Source organism: Sciurus carolinensis, chromosome 12 (genome assembly GCF_902686445.1).
Source record: "Sciurus carolinensis chromosome 12, mSciCar1.2, whole genome shotgun sequence".
Lineage (NCBI taxonomy): Eukaryota > Metazoa > Chordata > Mammalia > Rodentia > Sciuridae > Sciurus > Sciurus carolinensis.
This window is the reverse complement of record NC_062224.1, coordinates 46,406,529-46,431,559: the sequence shown is the minus strand read 5'-3', so window position 1 is coordinate 46,431,559 and position 25,031 is coordinate 46,406,529. Positions and strand designations below refer to the sequence as shown.

General features: G+C 43.0%; 1 protein-coding gene across 7 annotated transcripts in view; it reads left to right on the top strand.

Moving 5' to 3' along the window:
* Svil (supervillin) overlaps positions 1-25,031 on the top strand; it is a 223,911-nt gene that overhangs the window by 196,460 nt on the left and 2,420 nt on the right. For all 7 annotated transcript variants that reach the window (XM_047520180.1, XM_047520175.1, XM_047520174.1 and 4 more), the window contains 13 exons: positions 628-764; positions 1,247-1,394; positions 1,523-1,668; positions 2,899-3,074; positions 5,538-5,682; positions 6,136-6,412; positions 12,535-12,686; positions 15,159-15,264; positions 15,952-16,159; positions 17,409-17,542; positions 20,552-20,707; positions 21,921-22,064; positions 23,093-23,217. In XM_047520180.1, the coding sequence (XP_047376136.1) occupies positions 628-764; positions 1,247-1,394; positions 1,523-1,668; positions 2,899-3,074; positions 5,538-5,682; positions 6,136-6,412; positions 12,535-12,686; positions 15,159-15,264; positions 15,952-16,159; positions 17,409-17,542; positions 20,552-20,707; positions 21,921-22,064; positions 23,093-23,217 (2,054 nt within the window). The remainder of the gene's footprint in view (positions 1-627; positions 765-1,246; positions 1,395-1,522; positions 1,669-2,898; positions 3,075-5,537; positions 5,683-6,135; positions 6,413-12,534; positions 12,687-15,158; positions 15,265-15,951; positions 16,160-17,408; positions 17,543-20,551; positions 20,708-21,920; positions 22,065-23,092; positions 23,218-25,031) is intronic.

Sequence of the window (25,031 nt, the reverse complement as noted above, 5' to 3'; positions counted from 1 at the left end):
GCAACCCCTGTAGATGGATCATTACGAGGAGGATGGATATATCCTCCACCTCTGCAGGCTTTCCTGTGTGCTTTGGCAAAACCACCACCCTTTTTAGTGTATTTAAAAGACTGGTGACAAACTCCAGTAGCCAATCTCTCTTCCCATGGTCTAACCTAGAGACCATGCCATGTGTGTGATTGTGGATAGCTCGAAATCTATAAATCCTTAGGAAAAGGTGTTGAAAACTCCACAGGAAGGAGATCCTACAGAGAGGCCTGCCTTTCCCTGCAGCACAGCCAGAGATGTCAAGGGTAGGAGCCACGTGGGCTGGGTGGAAAGCTCTAGGAGAGTAAGGAAGAGGAAAGGAGCACGTTTGCCAGCTTCCTGGAGGAGGGAACCTTACTGCACCCATGCCCATGCTATACAAGACCCTGTCCTAGGAAGCACATTTGGGCAAGCTAGAGGAAGTCATTGAATGCTGTCTTCCTGTTGCCCCTCTTAAATCCCTCTCCGTGCCACCCAGTGTTATGGGAGGTGTTTAGGAGACAAGAGTTCTTACACTTGGTAGTCTGTAGCACTGATGCTTCAGCTGTGGAGGTGTCCTAGCCCCAGCGGGCAAACGGTGACTCTGGGCCTCCTGTCCAGGAAGAAGACACGTGCAGACGAGGCTGGTGGAACCTCGCGCCTCGTCACTCAACAGCGGGGACTGCTTCCTTCTGCTCTCTCCCCAGTTCTGCTTCCTGTGGGTGGGAGAGTTTGCAAATGTCATCGAGAAGGCAAAGGTGGGTGTCTGCATAATAAAATGCTTCAGTGAACGCCTCCTCTACACACGAATGGAATGTTCTCCCAGCTGCCAGATCCCTACAGAGCTTTGCAAATGCTGGGTGTGTCATTTAAGGGAGAAGGGACAGGTGGTATGTCCTCTTAAGTGTCTCTCAAAGGAGCTTTCATGAGGGGCTAACGTGGGACTTTTCAGAAGAACTGTGACCTATGCCTGCAGTTTTAAAGTCCTGGATTTATTCCTGTTCCTGTGTTAAAAAGGAACTGAACCACTTTAAAGCTCTTTATCCCAGACCCCTAGGAAGTTCTACCACAGATCTTTTGAATGAAAATCCCAAAAACAGTAAAACCCAAGGAATGGGTAGTTTTCCAAAGCATCAGACCTGATCTGTTGAATATTAAAGACTAAAAACTACTGCTATGTGCCTCTCCATCCAGCCACAGACTTTTCTAGCCAGGTGATTGTGTTTCTCTCTTTATTTAGGCTTCAGAACTTGCAACTTTAATTCAGACAAAGAGGGAACTTGGTTGTAGAGCTACATACATCCAAACCTTAGAAGAAGGAATCAATACACACACTCACGCAGCCAAAGACTTCTGGAAGCTCCTGGGTGGCCAAACCAGTTACCAGAGTAAGAGCTGACTGTATTTCAGAGACTGATAAAATCTGAACTTCCTTTCTTCTCCCTTAGTTTATTCTTCTAAACCAGCAACTTTTTGATGTAAAATATGATGCTCTCCTATTGTTCCCACCGCAAAGGTGCCGGAGACCCTAAAGAAGATGAACTGTATGAGACAGCCATAATAGAAACAAACTGTATTTACCGTTTGATGGATGACAAACTCGTTCCTGATGATAACTACTGGGGGAAAATCCCAAAGTGCTCCCTTCTGCAACAAAAAGAGGTACAGTGCTTCAACAAGAGCACACCTAAGTGCTCTGCACAGGGCTGCCCCCCAAAATAGACAGGAAGTGCCCGGGAAAGGTTAGTCGGAGTTAGTGCCAGTTGTCAATCACCACAGCTCTTTAGAGGATATTTATTTAGAATTTTAAACCATTACTGCCATCTGAAATACTAATACAGAATTCAGAATATTGTGCAAAAACGGCATGGGTCATTGAAGGCTTATATATTTTGGGCAAAATGGAAGCATTACTCAGCCCTGTCTCTTGATTTTTGTATAAAGATTAAATAAAGCATTTTTTAGTCCTTAAGCTCCAGGAATAATAGATTCATATATATTTAATTCATGAATTTGCCAAGTAATATGCCTTTTCCCTACACTAGTAAATATTTATTCATTACATACATATCTAGAACCATTAAATATTCTCAGTGTTGAGAAAAAAAGCAGAAGATACAAAGGGACCTTTAATTTCATTGAGTTTCAGAAGCATGTTGGAAAGATTATAACCCAAAGCTGAATTGGGTGTATGATATGTATGGGCATTAAAGTGGGGGAAAAAAAGATCATGGAAAAATAAATAATGAGGAATCATATTTTAAAGAAACTGAGCCTAGTTTAGAGTTAAGTAGAACTTGGATTGCTGGAAATTAAGGGAGAAACCTCTCAGAAGAAAAAGTGAAATACAATAAAGGCACGAAAATGAGAAATGGCATTACATTCATGTGTTCATTCAGCAAACACTCAGTAGTAAGACCCTACTGAAAGCATGATATGATCTCTGCCCTTAAGGATCTTAGAATTGTACACAGAGAGAGGACTTCATTGGATCCTCAGTACCTGGCATATATGAAGTGACCTATAAATGTTAAGTGAATGAATGAACAAGTAAGGGAGGGAGAAACAAGAGGGAGAGGGAAGAAGATAAGAAGAGGTACTTAAATAACTCCTTTGTGGATCAGGCGTTTTAAATGGTTTGAGAGTTCGGAGGAAGAATCATTAACTTGGGCATTTAGAACAACAAGGAGGAAATCACCCCCTACGCAGACCCCAGGGGCAGAGGCTGGCTTGGCAGGGCAGTGCCAACTGGTCAGATCTTGTGACCTTCCTGTGTTTGTATGGTTCCCCAGTAGGATTTATCTTCACCCATTTGACTCATTATCTTCCGAGGGCCTGACTCAGCTGGAGCATGTCCTTGAAGTGAGCAAATTCTCTTGTGCCATTTCCCAGGTCCTGGTGTTTGATTTTGGTAGTGAAGTTTACGTGTGGCATGGGAAAGAAGTCACCTTGGCCCAGCGCAAAATAGCATTTCAGCTGGCAAAGCACTTGTGGAATGGCACCTTTGACTATGAGAATTGTGACATCAATCCACTGGATCCTGGAGAATGCAATCCGCTGATTCCCAGGTACTCCCGCAGTCCCTGTGCAGCGTGTATAGTGAGCACAATCCCTCTGCAGGCTCAGTTCACAGCCATGTAACTGTCACTCTTTCCACAGAGGTGTCAGTTCTCATAAATGATTACATGCTCTGTACCACGAATATTCACAAAACAAACGTTTCTCTAGCTTTTTCCTAACTAATAGAGAAATATGGCTTTTATAGTCTTCAGGAGTGTTTGTGTTGTATTAATTTGTTGAAGTAGACGAATAGTTCTCCCCTATAGCCTTCCAGGTGCTATTGCAGCAGATGAGTAGCAATCGTTTAAACAAATTTCCTGCTGATTTGAAAGGCTTCCTGGGATCTGCAATTCTGCCATAGATCTGAAGGTGCAAAGCCACTTGTTTCCTTCTGATTCCCTACCTTCTGAGCATAGCCCTTGAGTCCCAAGATTTATTTGGCATTTGGCAATACAGGTTTGTGTCTTTTGCCTTTTGGGGTGAAGGATAAGAATATGGTATTGAAATAATAATTGTAATTTTAATATTCCTTATAGTGGGCTAAACCTTTTAAAATTGCTTTAGCAAATTCATAGGGTATGAACAAACTGTAAGAAAAATCATCATGAAAAATAAGAATTCTTACATGCACAGGATTGTTTTTTTTAGACTACCAGGCCTGCCAAAAACTGATTTAAAATATTTGTGCTACATTATAATAAATTAGATGTAGATAAGCTACCAAACAGCATAGAATAGTATATAAATTTCAACTTCCCTACCTTGTTTCATGCTTTAAAATTATTGATTACCAGTTTCTTTCTATAATTAAAAAAACACTTTTAAATTATGTGAATGTGGTGAAAATTTTTTAAATCCTTCTTTAGCAAATGTTCATTTAACATTAGTATTTTAACAACCAGGGTTTTAAGAACTGAAATGAAGCCTAGATTATTTTATCTAATTGTATTGTTTTAAATAAAAAATAATGATGAAACATAGAATCTACATGATGGTCAATTTATATTTAAAAGTGACATGTTCACAGATCTGAAAGTAAGTGACCGAGCACCTAACACACTGATTTCCAACATCTCTGCAACAGAACCACTGGAGAACCTTTTTTTTTTAAAAAAAAAACAACACACATGCCAAGCCCAGTCCCAGAGAGGTGTCTTCAGCTCCTGAGGCAGAGGGCTTCTGTGTCAGTAAGGCTGAAAAAAGTTCCCCAGGGACTTGGAGGTATAGGCAAGATTGCAAGCCCAGCCCTTCTCCACAAACTAGGGGGCTCAAACCCTCTGAGTGTGATGTCTCAGCCCTGGGCAAATGTGTAAATCAAGAAGGAGGTAGAGGAACACACCAGCCCCTTCTCCCACTTTTGACCAAGACTGTTAAGTGAAATAAGCCAATCTCAGAAAGCCAAGGGTCATATGTTTTCTCTCATATGTAGGAGCTAGAGAGAAAAGAGAAAGAAAAAAAAGAGGTCTCTTAAAAATCAAAGGGAAACCAATAGATTAAAGAAATGGAAACTGGGGAGGGAGGAGGGAAAGTATGGAGAAATGAAATCTACCCAATTTTGTTATGTGCATGTATGAATGTGCCACAGTGAATCTCACTATTATGCATGATTACAGTGCACCAGTGACAAAATAAAAGGACAAATGGGAAATGACAGAAACAGGATACAGTAGGACACTGAAAATACAACTGATCGGTTTGATGGGATATAGCATCTTGGTCTCAATTCACAGCTAAAGATTGGTTTGGGGGGAGGAGAAACGCCTACCCATTTTTCTCCGTGCTATATCCTGTATACCATTTATTTGCTCAGCTCTACCTTTTTCTAAATTTCCTGTGTTCTCTGGTGAAGTGTCAAATTCTAAAATCCTGAAGGTACACAAACCCTCCAGCATGAGCTGTGCTCTTTCCTGTCATTGTGCCTTTCCTGTCTGCCACTGTGTCCAGTGGCCTGAAATAAATGTGCATATCTTCAATTTATGATAGGTGAAAGTAGAGTCTGTTCCTTTTAGTAACAGGAAACTCTGTACCCTGGAGAGCTTTGCCATAACATGGCATAAGCTCACAGAGAATTCAGGGTAAGCTCATCTTCCTTAGGTCTGTTGGTTAACTAGAGGGATTTGGTGCTGGCCTGCATGTAACTGGGCGGCACAGCAGGTGAGTGAGGTACACGTGTGACTGTGCCTTGCAGAGCTCCCAGTGCAGTGCATCAGCTCATGACAAGAACTTGCTAGAATATGAGAAAAGCCCAGTCCTGCCCTGGTTCACATTCAGGCACATCAGCCCCACAAAGCCTTGCTAGGCACCAGGCTAAATCAATTCCAGATTACCTATTTGGTAAAATTAGTAAATATAAACCATTTGTTCTATATACTACTCATATATTTTGATTTTTGTTTTCAGTAGCCATGTTTGCTTTCCTTTGTTTGGCATAGCTGAATCCGGGTTCTTTTCTTGTCCACTCCACCCTGCAGAAAAGGACAGGGGCGGCCTGACTGGGCAATATTTGGGAGACTTACTGAGCACAATGAAACAATTTTGTTCAAAGAGAAATTTCTTGATTGGACTGAACTGAAGAGACCTACTGAGAAGAGTGCCGGAGAACTTGGCCAGCAGAAGGTATTCCAGGGATTAGTCCTCAAAGGGGTGTGGGTCCTTGACACCAAAAGCCTTTGCAGGGTACACTAAGAGAAGAGCAAAACACTTTTAGTATACTCTACATTCACTGTTGTGGTGGGGGTTCGGACCTCCCCCAGTCCTTCCCCTCAAGGCAGACACACACCCTGAAACAGTGTGAAAGCTGCACTCTCACATTGTCCCACTGGCAGTTGAAGTAGGGCCAAGGATCTACCCCAGTGGTAGAACTCTTGCCTAGCATTTGCAAGACCCTGGGTTCCACCTTGCACTGCAAAGAAAAGAAAAAGAAAAAGAGATAGCTCAGCTGGTAGAGTGCTTGCCTCGCAAGCACAAGGCCCTGAGTTCGATCCCCAGTACTGCAAAAAAAGAGTCAAAACATCATTTAGTACGACTGTAGGACCAGAAGTAATTGGATGTTTTTATGTCCCCATGTAGGAAGACCTTAGGGCCGACATCAGGCCATACGATGTCACGCGGATGGTGCCGGTGCCCCAGATGACAGCTGGCACCGTCCTGGACGGGGTGAACATTGGTCGAGGCTACGGCTTGGTGGAAGGGGACGACAGGAGGCACTTCGAGATTGCCAGCATCTCCGTGGATGTCTGGCATATCCTGGAATTCGACTACAGCAGGCTCCCCAGGCAGAGCATCGGGCAGTTCCACGAGGGGGATGCCTATGTGGTCAAGTGGAAGTACATGGTGAGCACCGCAGGTTAGTGAGCGCCTCCGTTCCCTTCCCGCAGAGAGGCAAGAGTCGCAGCCGCATAGCGCGGGACGCCCCGCACGCATCTGGGTGTCCTCAGCTGCCTGAGTGCACTGCAGGGGTCCACTCATACGCTTTGAGGACCCCTAAGTGAAGAAAAAGAAGTGAGGCAGCATTCCTGACAGCCGGGCTCGCCAAGGCCTCTGACGTTCACTTCCCGAAAGCAAGCTTGTGTGTGACTCTTCTCCACTACCCTCACTGCTCCCCTGCCTGCGTCCCCAGAGATTTTCTAGGAAAGTCATGACTTGCTCCAGATGATGTTTACCACGTGGCGGTGTGCTGCTTAAATATGTCACTAAATAGATCATATCCGGGTGATTTAAACGGGAACTAAATGGTGATGGGACATGCTAGTAAATACACACAGAGAAGATTTATTTTTTAAAGTAGGGGGAGTGCTGAGGTTTTACCTCAGTAGTAGATCACTTGCCTCTCAGGCATGAGTCTCTGGGTTCCCATCCCCAGCACCACCAAAAAAGTAACAAGTTTCTTTTCCTCTGAGGCTGGGAGCCCTAATAGTGCCGTATGGGTCTGCCAAAAAGTAAAGGCATTCAGATCTCCTCATGGTTCCCGTCAGAGAAACACTCTGTAGCAAAACACTCAGTTGGGTGTTTTGCTCAGAGGGCATGGCTAGGGGTGGGTAGGGGTCCCTGTCCTGTGTCCATGAGGATCCCATGAGAGTCCAGCAAACTTGGGAAATTTAATTCCTTTTCCTTTCCAGGAGGTAACCATTGTTCCCAGTGTTCCTAATCCCTACCCAATTAGGAGATCACATGCCCCAACTCCCTGGTTTTGAGATTTACTTCCCAAGGGAGTTTATTGACCACCTTATAGTCCCCTTGTGTTCATGTGTGGCTGCCCACAAGGGCCACATAGGGCCACGCAGAAGCATAGGAGTTGTTTGAAGACGAGACACCTGCAGACTGAGAACCCTTTGATTTCTGTCCTGATTTATCCAAGATAAGTGTGTTGATCAGTGGACAATATTTACTGAGACCTACTCTGAGCAAGACACTTTTTTGAGAGACTAATGAAATATTTCAGACCCTGTCTCCAAGAATATAGGGAATAAATAACAATAAAGCAGGAATAGGGAACAGTATTTCATGGTGTATGAGGAGAGCTGAGAGATGACTGCTTGAACGTGCTCTGCTGGCAGAGGGGAAAGCCCAGCAAACCGAGACCTGGGCAGCCCACAGTGGGCATCACTGGTGTGGTGGCAGTGAGCATAAGGCAGGGCAGAGCAGGCTGTGGGCATAGAGCTCCCCCATCCCTTAGGCATGATGCTGGGGGCCTACCCTGACCCCACAGCTGACTTCTCAGATGAGGAACAGAACATCACCACCAGTAGAGAGCAGAGCTGGACACTCAAGTCCAGGCTGGGCTCTTTTCAAAACCAAGGGTGGTGTGCCCCTGCTCACCCTGCAGGAGGGAGTCAGAGTTTGGGCCTTGTCACATGTGAGGAGGCAAGACTTTGGCCATGAGGAGGTAAGACTTTGGCCATAAGGAGGAACCAACGGTCCTAGTCAGCAGAAGGCCAGGGTTGACCTAACAGTAGGGCTGGTTCAACACCCAATGTGTTTATTGTCCTTGACCTTCAAACACAGAACTAAACAGTATTTGGCATTTAGTCCTTTTCTTAGACTTCTGGGACTTCCTAAACAGCCCTGTCTAGGCAGCCCTGGCCTATCCTTCCAGGCAGTTGTGGGATGTTGAGCAGAGACCACAGTGGGAGAGGCATTCCTCACCTACCTTGTACCTCAGAGCAATCCAAATTGCTCCTGCCGCTTCCTAATGAAGCTGCCTCGTTGACAGAGAGTCTACAGGCACCAGAATCATATGGCCTGAGAATCAGAGGTTCCAGCCCTTGCTTCCCAACTGCATGATAGGTAAAATGACCTGACTTGTCTTAGCCTTGATTTTCTCACCTGGAAAATAGGGAATGTGGACTTGATTCACAGAACATTCTAGTATGATGTATGTGATGTTTAGCACAGTGCCTGGCACATGTTCATATTGTAAGTACAGAGAATACTCATCACTGAGTTTAAAGATGAGACAACATGCAGCTACCAAAATAACAGTTCCCAAGGAGTCACTAAAGTAAACAATGTAATGTGGAGATGGCAGACTGAAATGCTAATCTGTGCTGCTGGTGGCATTGAAGACAATAGCAGGGAATTTAGCATGTGTTGGAGGGGTGAAGTCCACTAACCTGTGGAGCTGAGGGACTAGGGCCTTTAAGAAAGAAACAAACTTTAGAGGTACCTGTAGTTACCAAAGTGCAGGAAGGAAACTGCAAGTTTGATGATATGCAACAAAGAGAAAACTGAATCTGCTGTTTAGTCCTTTTCTTACCTTAGCTATTAGTTTTAAACAAGACATAATAGAAAGAGAATGAATGTAGAAAGCTATACTGAAGTGAGTTAATTAAAAAGAAATCAAAGGTTTCCAAGACCTTCATAAACAATTTACTTGGAGGACCTAGGAAATAATGATTTGACCCAGGCCATCCCTTTCAGAATTTCTTCCCAGTAAGCACTGTGTATGTCTCACAGACAGCTCCAGCAGCATCTGTATAAACACAGTTGCAACTTTGAAAACCTCCAGCTACAGAGAATTAAGTTAGAGTGAGGAGCATCCCAGACTCCAGAGCTTCCCTCTGGGAGCAGAGAAGCATGGTCCGATGGTGTTTACAGTGGCTTTCCCCTGGGTGACTGCTATTCCGGCCCCTCCCCCAATTATTCATACCCCACCAGGGCTGCACCTGCAAACTAGACTGAACTTGGAGTTTTGAGTGTTCTTCCCAGACAAGATGAACAGAGAACAGCAGCTGTAAGGCAGCACAATCCTCCTCTTGGTGAATGTTGGCCAGTCTGCATGACCCCAGTGACCACCTGCAGAGTAGGCTATAGGGAATTGTTCATGTCCCTGCAGGATCCAGAGACCCTGCCCAAGGAACCCAGAGACACAGCGTCAGTCTGCTCCAGAGAGTGATACAGATGAGTTTCTGTCAGTCAGTGGTCAGTAAATGGGATTCTGGTGCAAGACTACTTGACCATGAGCAGTTCTTCACACCTCAGTTTTCTGTGATTCCTAAACACAACTACTAGCAACAAAATTGTCCTTGAAAGTACTTTGATGATGTACTATATCAACACTTTTTGTTGTTGTTCAGGAAAGCCCAGGGGTGCTTAACCACTGAGCCACATCCCCAGCCCTTTTTATATTTTATTTAGAGACCAAGTCTCATTAAGTTGCTTAGGGTCTCACTAAGTTGCTGAGGCTGGCTTTGAACTTGAGATCCTCCTGCCTCAGCCTCCCAAGCTGCTGGGATAATATGTTTATGCCAAGCTTCAATACTAAATTAGGCATCCTATCAAGCTGTTTAGATTATAGTCCAGAGGCTCTTAATAATAGAAACTTAACCTTTATATTACTAACATGTAATATATATTAAAAATTCATTTATATTTAAAACTAACTTTAGGGATATTGAAGAAAATTAGTGCAATATCTATTTCATGAAATATCTTTAGGAAATCCAATTCTATTTTAGGCACATACACCTGTGTCTATTTTAGAATGTTAGGATATAGTGTTGGTTATTTCAGTGTGAATGTATACTTACACAATGTATTTGAGTGCTAACAAAATCCAAGGTGTATATCAACTGCCATGATCTAATTTAAGTATCTCTCTCCAGTTGACACAATGACTTTCCATTACTTTGAAGAAGGGGATTACAAATGAAAGGCAAAGTTTTGTTGGTATCGAAATGAGCAGAAATTCTAACTGTGTGTCTTCCAGATCAATTGTGGGTATTTATAAGCTACTCATTAATGGTTCCTATTTCACTTTGCCCACTTAAAACTACACAAACTTGACTAATTGGGATCTACAGAAGATGGTGCCAAAGGCTGTGTTTAGTCAAAATTCTTTAAGAAATTATTACGGTCATCTATGAAAACTGTAGTAAAGGACTTTGCTAAACTTTGCTAAACAAAGAGCCAAAAATCAAATAAATTTAGTCCTTGACCTCTTAAAAACTTAAATGAATTTTTCTTTACTTTCAAAAAAGGTAAAGGTAACTATGATTATATTGATGGGAATGGAACTGAGAAAAACTGAGGTAAATATAGAACCAGAGAATCCCATTGTTATTGCTAATTTTTTTTATGTTTCAAACTACCATACACGCTATTTTTATATTTAAGCATACAAAACACAAGCAATTTTCCCTTGTTTTTTACATTTTTGGGTCTCAATATCTATGAAATCCATCTGTTTCTCATTTATTTACCTTAACTCATCAAAATGCTATTTGGTAAAAATTACTTGTCTAAAACCTTTGAATTTTTTTTTTAATCTTTTAATTTTTTACAGACTGCATTTTGATTCATTGTACACAAATGGGGCACATCATTTTGTTTTTATGGTTGTACAATGATGTAGATTCACACCATGCATGTAATCATATGAAAAAGAGTGGAATGAGACAGACATCTTTATTGCTAATTTTTAATGTGCATATTGCCACAAACTATTCTTCCAGTCAGACAGTTCTATGTTACTGTAACAAAATATCTGAGATAATCAGTTATAAAGGGAAAAGAGTTTTTAATTCATAGTTTTGGAGTTCATGATCTATTCATGATCTATTGACCCTATTGCTTTGGGGACTGTGACAAGGCAGCACATCATGGCGAGAAGAACATGACAGACCAAAGTTGCTGCTCGCCTCTTGGCTGGGACATGGAAAGAGAGAAACAGAGAGACATAGAGACACACACATGGGGATGGGGAGCAAGGTGTGGGGTCCCACCGTCCCCTTTAAATTAATGACATCAATAACTGGAAGATCTCTCGCTAGGCCCCTCCTAACAGCACTAGGCTGGGGACCAAGCCTTTAACACAGGTGTCTTTGGGAGACATTCCAAATCCAACTCTAGTAACCCCCAGTTACTGGGAACCACCCAGGCATGTGTGTCAAGAACTTGGTCTCCTGACTTCACTAGAAAATTCTGCATCCAGATCACTGCCCCTCCAGCTTCTGTTTACACACCTTCTCAGAAAGACCTTCTCACAGCAGGCAATCCCACTGTCACCCATCCTGCTGGGTGTCACATCCTCCTATTTTTCTCATACATTTTTCACTAAAAGTGTTTTGCTCATTCCCTTGCTTATTAGAATGAAAACAGAAAAGTATTTAGCTCATCATTATAACCTCAATATCTTAAAGAGTTCCTGGGACCCAGTAGGTGCTAAATAAATAGAATCTGAAGTGAGATATATTCCTAAAGGTAGAGATTTGCAGTTTGAAATGCTATTGAAAAAGGACATTCAACCAGCTGACCTCTGACTGCTTTTGAGAGCAGGAAGCCATGTCTGTCTCCTCTGCTGCTGACTCTCACTTTGTGCCTACAAGGTACCAGACAGGGAAGACAGTCGGTAAGCCCTGCATCCTGGCCAAGCCCTGGTGATGGACGTGAAATCCCTGATTATTTTATGAGAGTCATAGGTCAGCAACACAGCTCTTCCATTCCTGACAAAACTTAGAAAGTTCAAAGTCATCTTTAAAAAAAATTTAAAAACTAGAATAGTTTTAGCCGTTTTTCCTTTGCCCCAAAGCTGGTCCAGCTGTTGTTTTCCATATCACTTCTCCACCAGCTAATCCTTTGCCAGAGTGTCGTAATTTGGAAAACACGTGTGCGTCTGTGTGAGCCGTTGGTCCCACTCTGGCAGCCACTGCTTCTCCCTGTCACACACTTGGAGGGATCTGCCGCCTCCCTCTAGGATGACACATATTTCCCTTTGGGGATCAAGAGGCCCTTCAGAGCATCATTCTTGTTCTTGGAGCTCTGGTTCATGTGCTGGGAGAAAGGTGGCTTCCCTCTCCTGTGGTATGATTGACATGACTCCAGTTGTGAGTGATTTCTCCTCAGCTGGTGCCCTCCGGCTTTCTTTACCTCACCTCCTTGCACACCCCAGAGAAGTAAGCCAGGTGTTCTCCCTTTGTGACTCCTCAGCTGCTTACCTCTCCCTCCTCCATTTTGTGTGTCTGTTCGCAGTGGGAAGTCGACAAAAGGGAGAGCATTCAGCAAGAGTGGCTGGCAAAGAGAAGTGTGTGTATTTCTTCTGGCAAGGCCGGCACTCGACTGTGAATGAGAAGGGAACATCAGCTCTGATGACGGTGGAGCTGGACGAGGAAAGGGGAGCCCAGGTAAGTCCTGAGGAGCTGCTGCTCAGGGACTCCAGATGATGGTTGCCCCGGTCCCTGAGGACCTGATTGCAGTGAACAAAGACAGCATCATCTGGGGCACTTCTAAGCCAGCCATGCTTCTGCAGATTTCAGACTCTGCCTCACTGTTCATCCTCCCACTCATTGTAATATGAACTGAAGGAAAGAAGACACTGCGTCTGCAGAAGGCAGATCCACAAAGCAAGTACAAATGGCCCAGTGAGTGTTTCTGAAAGGTTTCCACCTAATTGATAATGAAGGAGGCGTTGCAAATAAAATGGTGACCATTATCCACTTCTAAAATTGGAAGAGATTTCCCAAGGAACTACCATCCTGAAGAGCAGTGTTGGCTCAAAAATTCAATCAGTGATTCTACTTTTCACATCATCTACCTGAAGACTCTGTCAGAGACTGCTGTAGAGCTTGGGGTATTCCCATGGGAAAAATCAGCCCAAGCAATTTTGCTAGAACACATCAGAACACTCCAGTCCCTTGTTCCCTGCCACGTAGATTACAGTCTCGGTGAGCTCCCAGTGGTTTCCAGCACCTTGTGGGTGTCATCACCCATCTCTCCCACCCCTGACCCAGGCCTGCTTGCTGATCTAGAAACCCTCTTCCTGCTTACCTCAGGCCCTGTGTGCTCTTCTGCCCACTGGACTGTGTCCCCACTTGCAGAAGCGCATAACTATACACCTCATGAAGCAGGTATCTGCTAGCGGCACCCTCATTTTACCCAAATCCCCCCATTCAGTGTATTTTCACTGTACTCAAACTACATAGTCATTCTTTATCTACTTATTAGTTATCTATCTTCCCCTAGGAGAAAGAAAGAGTCTGTGTGTATCCTGGTGTTCTAGCCCCTGAACCTGCATAATGTCTGTTGGGTACTACAACCCAAATCCAAGGTTTTATGAACATTTTTTTCAGTGTTTGGATGATGTATGCCACACATCTCATCCTTGAATACCAGTAGTTAAGAGTTGACTCTGGGGACTTTGGAGAACTTGACTCCTTGTGCAAATATTTTTCCCATCTTGGGCGCGTGATTAACAATAACATGAGAAGAGTAGAGAAATTTTCTCCAGAAATAGAGCTATATTCATTTAGCCTTCCACAGCCCTCAGAACCAATCATATTTCCTAAAAAAAAAAAAAAATTATAACGAATATTTTTTACTATGGATCACATTTTAGAAATAGTGGTTAGCAATGGTTGTGTTTTACTTTATTCCTAATAGTTGGTAATTTCAACTGCTTTTTTTTTAGAAAAGTCAAACATGAATGTTTTAATCTTGCCTTCCAAAGCATTCTCAAAGTTTTGAGTCTTAATCTCTGTAGTAGGAGCTTCACATTTTTTGTCAGTCCAACAAATGGAAATTGATTTTAGACAGATGAAATGCTGCCAAAAAATGCACAAAACAGACCCTGAGGTTGACAATTCATGGGGTGAATTGCTCCTACCTTTCAGGGGTCCTCCAAATGCCAGCTTGACAAAATATTTCCTCTTTAAGGGAAAATGTCTTGCCAAAGTGGGAGTGAGTTGATTCAACCCTAACATTATTTATGGTACAGCTAACATCTGATAAGAGATAGTACATGGACAGGCAGGGAAGGTTGTGGGAGAGTCACATCACTCTGTGAGATGTTGCTGGGATGATGTGTTAGTTAGCTTTCCCTACTATAACAAATAACTGAGATAATCAACTCTAGAAGAGAAAAGGTTTATTTTGGTTCATGGTATCAAAGGTTTCAGTTCGTAGTCAGTTGGCCCTGTTGGTTTTTGGCTGTGGTGAGGCAGCATATCATGGCACAAGCATTTGGTGAAGCAAAACCACTTACCACATGGCCAGGAAATAAAAGAGAGGAAGAGGAAGGGGTCAGGGTCCCACTATACCCTTCAAGGACACACCACACTGCCTAAAGACCCCCAGCTACAGCCCACCTCTTAAAGATTCCACCACCTACCAACAGCATCAGGCTGGGAACCAAGCCCTTAACACATGGTCCTTTGGAGAATAATTAAGATCCAAAGTACAGCAGATGGTTGCAAAGAATACTCCCCAGAATTACTAAGTCATTGATTAGTCATTCTCATTGCTGAGAAGTGTTTTTTGTTAAGAATATGTTTAATCATGTTATATATCCATACCATAGAATATCACATAAGTATCAAAAATCATGCTTCAAAAGAATATTAAATGTCAGAAAACTAGGGATGAAAATGAGGCTTTAAGGCAACAGGAAATATCACTCCTAATTTTGTTTAGGAGAAAATACATACTTGAAAACACTTGAAAGGAATTTTAATAGTGCTTATCTTTAGATGATAGAGATATCACTGACTTTTGTGTGTATGTCTTTATATTTTTCAGATTTTCTACCATAGGCAGGTACTGTTTTTGTGACTTTGAAAGCCCCATCTCTCTTACCTGTTTTACTGTGTTTAAATGTTCAGGTCCAGGTTCTGCAGGGAAAGGAGCCCCCCTGTTTTCTACAGTGTTTCCAGGGGGGGATGGTAGTACACTCAGGGAGACGGGAAGAAGAAGAAGAAAATGCGCAAAGTAAGTCACTCTTACTGCTGGAATTTGATTTTTTTTTTTTTTTTCCTTCTCCCCAAAAGTATTTTTATAGGGAAGGTGGTAGGAGGTGGGGTCTAAAGTTAGTCTGCTTTCATATAACTGTGACTTTACCATTAAAGCCTCCTAATGTTTGCCTGATGAACCAGCTTTATGGGGAGCACATAATCCCCCCTGTCACCCCTGTGGAAGTTCTTTTGGAATTCGCCTTTGTATGCAATGAGACAGGAGATTACTTCACCTTGAACTGAATTCTGTCTACCTTGGATTTAGGAAGATTTTAAAAATCAGTAAATCTTCTATTATAAATTAGATTCTTTTGTTAGTCAACGTCCAAAGAAACAAAAAAAGAAAAAGAAAGGAAGGAAGGAAAAAAGAAAATGTTAGTCTTAGAACCTTATGACTTATTTTATACATTTCGGAAAAAATGGTTGTTCTGCATTGTGGACTTTTGGCAACCTGCTTCTTCTATTTCCAAAAGTATTTGCTCTCTGGGAAGACCACGTGCTGTCATGCTCAGCATGACTTCAGGCTGCAGGGGCCTGAGTTCCACCAGTCCTTTCAGTCCCTGCAATGTGGTAGCTGCCTTTGATTGCACAGCCCAGAACAGGAAAGGGCAGCTTTCCCGTCCCTGGCTCAGTCATAACTCTGTGCTGCTGACGCCCCCTACAGGTGAGTGGAGGCTGTACTGTGTGCGTGGAGAAGTGCCCATGGAAGGGAATTTGCTGGAAGTGGCCTGTCACTGTAGCAGCCTGAGGTCCAGGACTTCCATGGTTGTTCTCAATGTAAATAAGGCCCTCATTTACCTGTGGCACGGATGCAAAGCACAAGCCCACACGAAGGAGGTTGGAAGGACTGCAGCAAATAAAATCAAAGAACAGTGAGTGTTGTGTGTGTGCGGAGCTCTCCACAGAAGGGGCTTCCTGGGGGACACAAGCAGGCTAAGGTACTAAGATTTCCCAAGACACCCACCTCCCCACAGACTACCCCCCCGGTATGCGATATGCTTAGAGTGACAAGGGATGGTTATGAATGTCATCAAGGACCTCTGACATCCCAAGTAGGTAGAAAAGACACACATCTCAGCCAAGGCTCCAACCTGAGGGCTGTCTCCACTTTCTGAGCATTTACCTACCTCAGTACAAGGTAGTGTTGAGTCAGGCATGGTGACATCTGCCAGGAGTTCCAGTTAGCTACTTGGGAGGCTGAGGGCAGGAGGATAACTTGAGTCCAGGAGTTCAAGGCCAGCCAGGGCAACATAGTAAGACCCTATCTCAAAAACAGGAAGGGAGAGAGGGAGCAAGACAGTCTTGAGAACAGCAAGGGAAATGACCCAGCAAGCATTTTGAGTTTCTTTCTCAGAGGTACAGCTCAGCTTGTGAATGATATGCCTGGAGTCCCTTGATATTTACAGAGCAATGGAAGAGGAAGTTTCTTGGGCCACCCAAGTGCAGTTTGGTTTATCTTATTCTCTGGGCACCAAAACCAAGACTGCTATAAAACTTAGCACTGCATGGAGAAGGCAGAGAGGAGAAGGGAGGGCATGGCCTTCCATCAGGCAGACAGATGGAAGCAGAATCTCAGAACATCACTCTGGGCCACGGCAGGGAGGGATGGTAAATGATGTTCAGTGAGGTATCCAAGGACCGTTGTTCCTGGTCAACTTTTTCACTTGGACTACTAAAGAAAAAAATATTGAAGAACTCATTCATTTATTCATTCAACAAATGTTTGTTGAGCACCCACATGGTACCAAGCACAGATTTAGGGACTGGGGAATTGGCAGTGAATACATCAGTCTTTATCCTCTTGAAATTTGTGTTCAAGCAGAAAAGGATGGGAAATAGTAAAAAAAAAAAAAAAAAAATGTGTTATGTATAAAAATGTATAGTATTTTCATTACATATTATATGTAATTATACATTCCTCCCCAGGAGCAGGCTGACCCCTCCTCTTCTAATACAAACATACTCATAAACCACAGAATGTTTTTTTATTCATTAGTAAGAATTGCTTCTAATTAGAAAGTAAAAGATAGTGAGCTGATCTGTAGATTTAGTCTTGAATAATTTTGTGCTGTTATCACTTTCCGGACTTATAAAAAAAATATTGGTGTTTCTCCCGTGCAGATGCCCACTGGAGGCAGGATTGCACAGTAGCAGCAACGTGACAATACATGAGTGTGACGAGGGATCTGAGCCACTGGGATTCTGGGACGCTTTAGGAAGGAGAGATAGGAAAGCCTACGACTGCATGCTTCAAGGTAAAGCACTGACCATAAACTTCGATCACTTGTTAAGAGTCACTCACTAATTTTTTCAATAAATATTTATGAAAAATACGCTATATCTAACAAAGTGAACCAGCCGAGGGGATGTCCCCCCAAGCCTACAACCAGTGAGGAGGCTAAGGAATATGCTGTAAGTGACCGATTATAATACAAAATGGAAGTTGTCCTGTGTCATGAAAGAGGCACAGGTCAAGGAGGCTGAGCATGGAGAAGAAGAAGGATTTCTTCTTCCAGGAAAAATCACACACAACTCCATGGAAAAGATGGGATTTGCACAGTGCCTTGGAGGTTGGTATGACTTGAAGAAAAGACAAGAAAATTCCAGGGAAACATTTGAGCAATAACATGATGTAACCAGTAGAACAAGATGCTGCATGGTTTGACCAGCAGCCAGGATGCAGGGAAGAGGTGGGAGTTCAGTGAGTGAGTAGGTCTGAACCAGATCTGGAAGAATCCTGAACTTGAACAAGAGACCAGAAATTCTGAGCCACCCAGAGGCTCTGCCATTCCTAGAAGTCACAAGAGGAAGAGGAGATCTGAAGGGCAGTGTCAATCTTACTTAGTAGTTATTTAATGAATAATGCATACTTAGGAGATGTTTAATAAATAAGTGGGATCATGTAAAAATTGCCAGCAACCTGTGAACTTGGAGCCTCAAAGTGAGAGATAGATTGGAGAGGCAGACATTGAGGATATGATCATGGTCTGCCAAAACAGGGCAGACAAGAGAAAGAAGTAGTTAGGGGACCCTTGTGCCTCATGCAGTAGCTCTTAACCTTTCAGGAACTGGCAGGTCCCTGTGAGAAAGCAAGGGACAGAGTACTTAGAAAAGGGCATAGTAAGATGTATGTGTACTGTGTTGGTCAGGGTTTTTACATTAAAGCCCCATCAGCTGACACTCATCATTTAAAGGAGAGTAGACAAAGATGGAACACCTGACAAGTGAGAGAATGAGGTCAGTAGAATGTCACAGACATCTAGAGGGGAGAACATGTCATCAAAGAGAGGACAGTCACCATTGCCGATGGCACAGAGTTCAGGGATTAGGACATTTCTTTCCAACATTTCTTTGTTGGATTGATGATAAGTTGCTCATCAGACATCTTTTCCAAACAATGCCAAATCAGCCCAACGGAGGTCAGAGTGGCTTCCGTGAAGGGAAGAGGAAGCCAGTATGAAGTTGGAAACATTGAATAATAAAAGGAAGGGAAAACCATACACGTGGAGCACCCTGTATCCGAAATGCTTGGGTCTAGAAGTGTTTTGGAGTTTGGATTTTTTCAGATTTTGGCATATTTTCCTATACATATTATAGGGGTATAAACTTGGTAGGGAACCAAGTTTAAGTGCAAAATTCATTTTTGTTTCATATGTACTTCAAACACACAGCCAGAAGGTAATTCCATGGGATATTTTTGGTGTGCCTGCGTTTCTACTGCAGTTCATCATGTGAGATCAGGTGTGAATTTTCGGCATGTGGCATCATGTCAGTGCTCAAAAAGTTTTGGATTTTTGGAGCATTTCAGATTAGGGATGTTCAACATGTAGTGGGAGGGACATCAGAGTCAAAAGGAATATTTTTAGGCACTAGATGATTTAATGTGTTACCTATTCTTGATACCATTTCAGGATGGAGCAGAAGGATTCAATTGAGAAGAGGGGTTGAAATGTAGAAATGGATGATTAAAGGAGGAAAGTCCATGAGTGGCAGGGATCAAGGGGACAAGGGAAATTCAACTTAGGGAGAGGATGACATCTTTGTTGCTTATTGAACATCATCTTTGTGTCCAACTTTATAATGAAAGTTATGGAGCCTGTGAAAATGCCCATTGTCAGCTAGAGATGACAAATGTAGATGACCCATGGGTGGAGGCGGGAAGCAGCACTTGGACGGACACTCATTCTCCTAGGGGGAGTAGCATGGGCTACCCTACCACACCCCTTTTTTACTTTCTGTTGCTAGAGAATCAAGGCTGCCTCAGTCAGTTTTCCATTGCTGTGACAAAATACCTATCAGACAACTGAAAGGGAGAAAATGTTTTCTATTCCCGTTAACTTTCCCAGTTTGCGTGAGCATCTTCAACTTACAGGTGCTCACTTGGGTTTGTCCTTGATTGAACCAGCATGAAGCATTACAGCTTCTCAGAGCTTGCAGTAAAAGTTTCACTGACATGAAATTGGCAGTCTTTTCCAGAAAACTCCCTTGAATTGCCAGAATCCTCTTTGCAAAGTGCCTTTAACAATGCACATTTTTAGTCATTTGTATTTCTACTTTGGCAAATGTTTTATTTATGCCTCTTGAACTTTTTATTGAGTTATTTATCTTTTCCTTTTTTAAAATTTTTATTTGGTACTGAGGATTGAATCCAGCAGCTCTTTACCACTGAGCTATATACCCAGTCCTTTGTGTTTTTTAACTTGAGACAAGATCTCACTAAGTTGCTGAGGATCTTGCTAGATTTCTGAGACTGGCCTCAAATTTGGGATCCTTCTGCCTCAACCTCCCAAGTCACTAGAATTACAGGCACAAGTCAAACTGTACCTGGCTTAGCTTTCCTATATTTATGTACCTTCATATATTAAGGATATTAACTAGTTGCTATATTATTAATGTTTCCTATTTTGCTATGTGCTATTTTATTATTGAAAATTTTATATATTAATTTTTTATTTTTATATTATGTGTAAGTGTCTTTCCCTTGGATTACTTCTTTTATTTTTGCAGTTAAACAGGTCTTTCCTGGGCTGGAGGGTTGTAGCTCCATGACTGAGCACTTGCCTAGCATGTGCAAAGCCCTGGGTTTGATTCCTAGCACCACAAAAAAGAAAAGAAAAAAGACCTTCCCCATCTCCATGCTCAGATGAACTCTACCTATGTTTCCACTAATTCCTTGAATTATTTCATGTTTTGCCTTAATTCTTGAATCCTTCTGGAATTCACTTTGATATATATGTGATGCTTCATTCTCTTTTCTTTCAAAGATCCTGGAAGTTTTAACTTCGCCCCCCGCCTGTTCATCCTCAGCAGCTCCTCTGGAGATTTCTCAGCCACAGAGTTCGTGTACCCTGCCAGTGCCCCCACTGTGATCAGCTCTATGCCCTTTCTGCAGGAAGATCTGTACAGTGCACCACAACCAGGTGAATCCTACGCAGGAACAGCTCATGCTGAGTACCTTCCAAAGGCCTTTGTATTTTACGTTAGCATTTATCAGGCAGTTTCTCTTTCCCAAGTGCACTGCCAGAATGTTTGCTTTTGTGTCTAATTTAGTCCTCACACCTACCCCAAAAGGAGGGAGAGTGAGATCGACCACATATTATAGCATAAGGAACTAAAGCTCAGTTACTTCATCACCCAAAGATACCAGTTAGTAAGTTGAGTGCAGGTATCATTTTGTTGTCCCTGCTATTCTCTTAGCCTTCCTCTCAGACTTATTGCTTCCTGGTCCCAAATGAACTGCCCTTGCTCCAGCCATCATGTTTGCATTCAAAACAGAAGGAAAAGGGAAGGGCAGGGCAGTATTAGGCATGTCTCTCTCCTTTTTATCAGATAAAGGAAAAAAAAAAAAAAAATCCCCCAATCCCCCAGCAGACTTCTGACTTCTGCTCACATTCTGTTGGCCAGAGCTTGTCATGCAGCCATCCAGCTGTGCACCCTGCCCCCGTTAGCCCCCAGGGCTCAGGATGACTTATCAGCCTCCACAGGGCTTTTATTTTAAAGCAGGTTGTTTCCCCAGAATTCCAAAATACATGTCAGAAATGAACTCAGGATGAAATGATCTAGGAAGTTGGAGATCCCTTTTGCCATGTAGAATATCATTCAGGCCAAAGCTTGTGGAGGAGAAAAGGAGGAAGAAGAGGCAGAACAATTATGATTTTTAAAGCCCATTTCTCTCTAAGAAAACCATAGACTTAGATTGTGGCTAAACAGCCCAAAAAGGGCGTGAACACCACAGGGAAAGGAGGACGTGCTCTCTAGCTTTCATTATGTTCTTTGGAGATAAATGGAGGCTAACAGCCCCTTGAGGGCTTAGCACAGCCCTACCAGTATCCAGAAGAGCCTAGGGCAGGCTTGTGGTTGCACTGGGTGAGGGAGGAAGACTCAGAGGAGAAGGAAAGAAAGACACCACATAGTTGTCACCTCTACTCTCTGCCTAAAAGGTTTTCCCAGGTTAACTACCAAAGGGCTGAGGTGTGCCAGGGCCTTCCATGTGAGTCTTTGCCTCTGAACTTCAGGAAGATACCACAGGCTGACAGGGCAGGAGGGGAGAAGGCACCCCTTATGTTTAGGACAGAGGAACGGAAGTGCCAGGAAACAGCTCCTGATTGTGTGGTTCTGTCCTCACACTACCAGCGCTTTTCCTCGTTGACAATCACCATGAGGTGTACCTCTGGCAAGGCTGGTGGCCCATTGAGAACAAGATCACCGGGTCTGCCCGCATCCGCTGGGCCTCCGACCGCAAGAGCGCGATGGAGACGGTCCTCCAGTATTCCAGAGGTGAGAGCTATGGGTGGGAGGGAACGAGCTGGGGACCCTACAGAGGCCCAGGTCTATCTTGCCCTTCTCCACATGCCCACCAGCCTTGATGAAGCTGGGCAATGGCAGAAAAACCAGTTTTTCTCCTTTCACTTTTTGAGGCTTATGAATTTTATGAGCAGTACATTCTTGGCTGCCAGCAATGAATGAGAATTCATTTTTCTCTTTTATAGTATGAGATCATCTAACTTGTTACCCTAAAGGTGTATTGTGGAACACTGCAGACTGACTAAATCCCTTTTGCCCTGGGGATTAATCATGCCATGAGACAAGCCAACCTCTGCCATGCACATTATCTGCAGGCAACCATTGAAGAGAAATCTCCCCCAAACTGGCTAAAAAGTCAATGTCGACCTTCTTGTCATTCGTTATTATTTTTAGTATCACATCCACAAAGAAAGACTCATAGTTCATCCTCCTGAAATAACGTGGTCTTTTAGATGACATAAAGATGCCAATAATTAATTTCTTATTTGAATGTTTATGGTCTTAGTGATTAGCTTCATATCACTGAATATGTACAGTTGATTCTCTTCTTGAAAAGCTCTTTCATAATAAATAGATTTTTAAACTTTGCAGCAAATGTTAAAGCTACAGTGGATGTATAAAATGCTGTAATTAGCAGCCTAATGGCATTAGAACTTCATGCCATGTTGGGAAGTCAGAGGAAAACTCCACAGGTGAATAAGGAGGAAGCAAATGTCCCATCAGGAAGCTCCAGGGAGAGGCTTCAACCCTTCCAGGGACTCAGAAGCATTTTTGTTGGGTTTGGAAAATAAAGTCAGGTCAATTCCATGTTACTGGTATAACCAGCCGTAGGCATGAAATTAACTTTATAGATAAACTTCATCCATGTGTTGTTATAAACTATTCATATTCCATACTTGGAGCATGAGTAAGTTCTGAGCAAAAAAGAAGAGATTCCAGGGGAAAACAGAGGAAGACAGGGCCCTTGGGTCTGCCAACATTTGCATTCCATGTAACTACAGGAAAGAATCTCAAGAAGCCACCCCCCAAGTCTTACCTTATCCATGCTGGTCTGGAACCCCTGACGTTCACCAACATGTTTCCCAGCTGGGAGCACAGAGAGGACATTGCTGAGATCACAGAAATGGTGAGCACACTCCCTGTCTCTGCCTTTTAGACCACTGGTGGATGTCACCTAGGAAAGAAGCATCCAATTGCACTTTCAGAGTGGGGACATATTTTGCCTTTTACAGCATGCTAACCTGTCTACATAGGATTAGCTTAGGAAGTGGAGGAGCCTAATGGGAAATCAGTTAAACTCTTTTGGTAATTTTCCACACAAGTAACTCAAATTTTAAATACTGACAAGCAAAGGAGAATTTAATTAAGTAAAAACTGCTACGTCTTCATTCTGTTAGCTAGAAATCTATCGCTTCACAAGGTCCACGTGATGTGGGGCCAAGTCAGGACATTTCAGATGTTAGCCTTGTGTAGAAGAGACACAGAATAAAATGGTGAAGAATGAAAATGTTCACATAACTCAGGGGATGAATGTGTTGTTACTTTCATGAGAAGGTATTGCTCAGTATCTCATAAATAATTATCTTTTATGCGACTGCCTGGTATACATGAGCTATCCATCACACCTTCTACCTACTGAAAGATATTCTTATCCAGAGTGTTTTATTTTCCAACTATGGAGACAAGAAGCTTAGCAAAACTATGTAGAATTTAATTTATGAGTTGAATTCGCTAGCTGTAGCAATTCCAAAGATTTCTTTGGTTTGATGGCAGAGTTTCATTCCCTCTTGATTTTGGTGCTATGCAGGAGAAAACTGCTTCTCTGGGAAAGAGAACCTGGTTGTATTTTATAGGAAATCTTCAGTAATTTTAAACAAACAAAAAGAATCTGCTGCTGTGTAGCAACAGAGAGAGCCTATGCAGTACTGCAAATGTTGCTGCTCAGTCCAACTTCTCTCTTTTTTGGTGCTGGGGATAGAACCCAGGGCCTTGCACTCTACCACCTAGCTCCATCCCTGGCCCCTTTAGCCTGTCTTTCTTTAACCAGATGAATTTGATCTACACAGGGAAGGGGTCTTGGACACAGAACAAGATGGTTCTGTTATAAATAATAAATACAAATAATAATGTATGAATAGTAAATATGGGCCCCACCAAATCCAAAAGCTGCCAGGATCACCAGCACCATGGTTGCCTCCTGTGGTCTGAGCTCAAGGATGTAAATTGCCATCATAGTTCTGCATTCACTATAGATCCTTGGGGTTCAGAGATGGGCAGGCCTGAGGTGCAGGCCTGTGGGATCTCAGCCAGTGAAAGACGAGGCTTCCCGGCTTCCCACACCAGCAATTAAGATTCACTGAGTGCTCACTCTGTGCTAGGCACTGATCCAAGTACTTTACATTTACTTTCTCCTTTAATTATCAGGACAGTCCATTAAGATTCATCTTATTTTTATCCCTGTTTTGCCAGTGTAGGAACAGAAAGCATGAAGTCACTTGTCCTATGTCTCAGAGTCAGAGAATAGAGGGCCCTGTGCACAGGAACAGGCAGGCTCATTTCTGAAACTCCTCTTGACCACTGGTCTGAATTTGGCAACAGCTCAGTCGTTCATTTTCCTATCCACCTACCCCAAGGGAAGGCAGCCCATCTGGGATCCAAGTTTAATGAAGGAAGATAATTTATCCAGAACAAACTGTTCAGATTAAATGCACACATTTGTAAGAATGAAAGAAAAAAAAAAAACAAACTTGAGTCATTCCCAGAATGTTCTAGGTACATTTGTGTATGTGTGTGTGCATGCATGCGCGCGTGTGTGGGAAGGGGATGAACCCAGCGCCTTGTGGATGCTAAGCAAGTGTTTTACTGCTGAGCTGCATCCCCACCCTTCCCTTCCTCACCTTCTTTTTCTATTATGGATTAAGAAATGAGGCCTGGGGGAAA